The sequence below is a fragment of the Triticum aestivum genome, chromosome 1D, assembly GCF_018294505.1.
Source record: "Triticum aestivum cultivar Chinese Spring chromosome 1D, IWGSC CS RefSeq v2.1, whole genome shotgun sequence".
Lineage (NCBI taxonomy): Eukaryota > Viridiplantae > Streptophyta > Magnoliopsida > Poales > Poaceae > Triticum > Triticum aestivum.
In genome coordinates this window covers 451,118,364-451,120,135 of record NC_057796.1, presented here as the reverse complement: position 1 = coordinate 451,120,135, position 1,772 = coordinate 451,118,364, and the positions used below count along the sequence as shown (strand labels likewise).

The window sequence follows — 1,772 nt, the reverse complement described above, 5'->3', positions numbered from 1 at the left end:
ACATGCATGTTGTCATCCTTCTTATCTTTATTCAAAATTATATTTTTAACAATAAAAAAGTATAAATTCTATTTTTTAGAAACTTTGTTTTATTGGTTCCAAACATATATATTTTTTCATTAGATTTAGTTATTTTTAGCAACTATTTACTAATTTTTTGATAAAGTTACCGCAACAACGCGCAGGGTATCATCTAGTTTTGAAGATTTGTGGCGTGAAGACGCTAGTGGATCATCCTCAGATGAGGCATGTCTGCTCACTCGGTTCATCGGAACAAAATGAGGGGATGTATTTTCATTTTGGCGGGTGAATGAGGGGAGGTGTCACATGACACAAACTATAGTACACCCTACCACGTGTATAAGCTTAATCCCAAACTTTTATTATTGTTACATCGTACTAGAAGTTGAAATGACAAACACAAAGATACATTACAGAATCAAAGTTGCGACCAAAAAGTGCGCGTAGAAATCATGAAACTGGAACCACCAAATATGTGTGTATTGACTAGTGAGAGAAGGAAACGAAAGCAAATTGAGCTCATGCCTCTAGTGGTGATCCCTGACGATCTTCTCTGTGGTGTCTGTGGTGCTGGTGTTGGTGTTGTCTCCGCCCATCCCCAGCGTGTTGGCCACGGCGTCCTTGGCGCCCACCATGGCGTTCACCACCGTCTCGTCGGCCTGTTGGAGGACGCTGCCGGTCTTGTCCTTGCTGGCGACGGCGGACTCCTTGGCGTACTGCGCCGCGTCGTATGTCCTGTCCTGCGTGTACTGCGCTGCCCCCGCCGCCTTCTGCTTGGTCTTCTCCGTCTTCTCGCCGAGGAAGGTGCCGGTCTGGTCCTTGCTCTCGACGGTGCGGTCGTTGGCGGCCTGCACCGTGCTAGCAGCCTTGTCCTTGGCCGCCTGCGCCGTCTGGGACGCCTTGTCCGTGGCCTCGCCGGCCTTCTGCTTGGTGGCCTCCGTGGTGCCCTGCCCCTGCCCGGACGCGTGCTCCGCCATGTCCGTCGCCCGGTCCTTGGCCTCGTACGCCATGTCCTTGGCCGCGCCCATCACCTGCCCCGTCTTCTCCTGCAAATCACCACGGACAATCACAGCATATTATCAGACACAATGCAGGCACGCGGCGCACGAGGTGGATCGTCGACGCACGCTCGTACCTGGGTATGGCCCTTGGCCTCGCCGGCGCGGTAGCTCGCCTGGTTCTGGTTGGACGCCATCTCTCACGTACGTACTTAACTGAACTGGATCAAACGAACTAGGACTGCTACTTCTGACTTCCTCTCGACGAACGCGTAAAAACAAGAGATCGCTTTGGTGATTGCTCGACTTGGCTGCGATCGACTGACTGGTGACTGGCCTAGAGCGTGGTAGCAGCTATATATATAGGCTGCGGCCACGGGACACGTGGCGCGCCGCAGCACGTAGATGCCCGCCACGTAGAAAGGACACGCGGTGTGACGACCGTCAGTACCTTCGCGAAGCTCGATCGCCCGTATCACGGGCTACTGCTGATTCGATCCAGCACGTGCGGATCGCCAAAGCCCAAAGCCAAGTAGGAGATCAACAAGCGCGAGTAAACAACCTTTCAAAAAAAAAAAAAAAAAACAAGCGCGAGTAAACAAGTGTAGGAGTCATCTGCTTGATCGACGTGTCCCAGTCTCATTGCATTTCTAATCTCGAGTTTTGATAGAGCTGGTAAAAAAAATACGGAGTATGCACACATGCGATGCCTAGATTACCACAAGTGGGAACTACTCCCATTATATTACGATG

At 51.1% G+C, this 1,772-nt stretch overlaps 1 protein-coding gene across 1 annotated transcript; it reads right to left on the bottom strand.

Moving 5' to 3' along the window:
- Positions 1-324: 324 nt before the first annotated feature.
- Positions 325-1,335, bottom strand: LOC123174580 (late embryogenesis abundant protein 19). Its single transcript, XM_044590067.1, has 2 exons — positions 1,157-1,335; positions 325-1,067 (listed from the first exon to the last, which is right to left on the bottom strand). Exons 1-2 carry the CDS (start codon positions 1,214-1,216, stop codon positions 549-551), a joined length of 579 nt encoding a protein of 192 aa, XP_044446002.1. The 5' UTR covers positions 1,217-1,335; the 3' UTR covers positions 325-548.
- Positions 1,336-1,772: the final 437 nt, after the last annotated feature.

Coding starts and splice junctions, on each gene's coding strand:
- LOC123174580 (XM_044590067.1), bottom strand. CDS start 1,216: ATGGCGTCCAACCAGAACCAGGCGAGCTACCGCGCCGGCGAGGCCAAG. Junction 1,068..1,156: donor AGGCCAAGGGCCATACCCAG/GTACGAGCGTGC, acceptor GGTGATTTGCAG/GAGAAGACGGGGCAGGTGAT.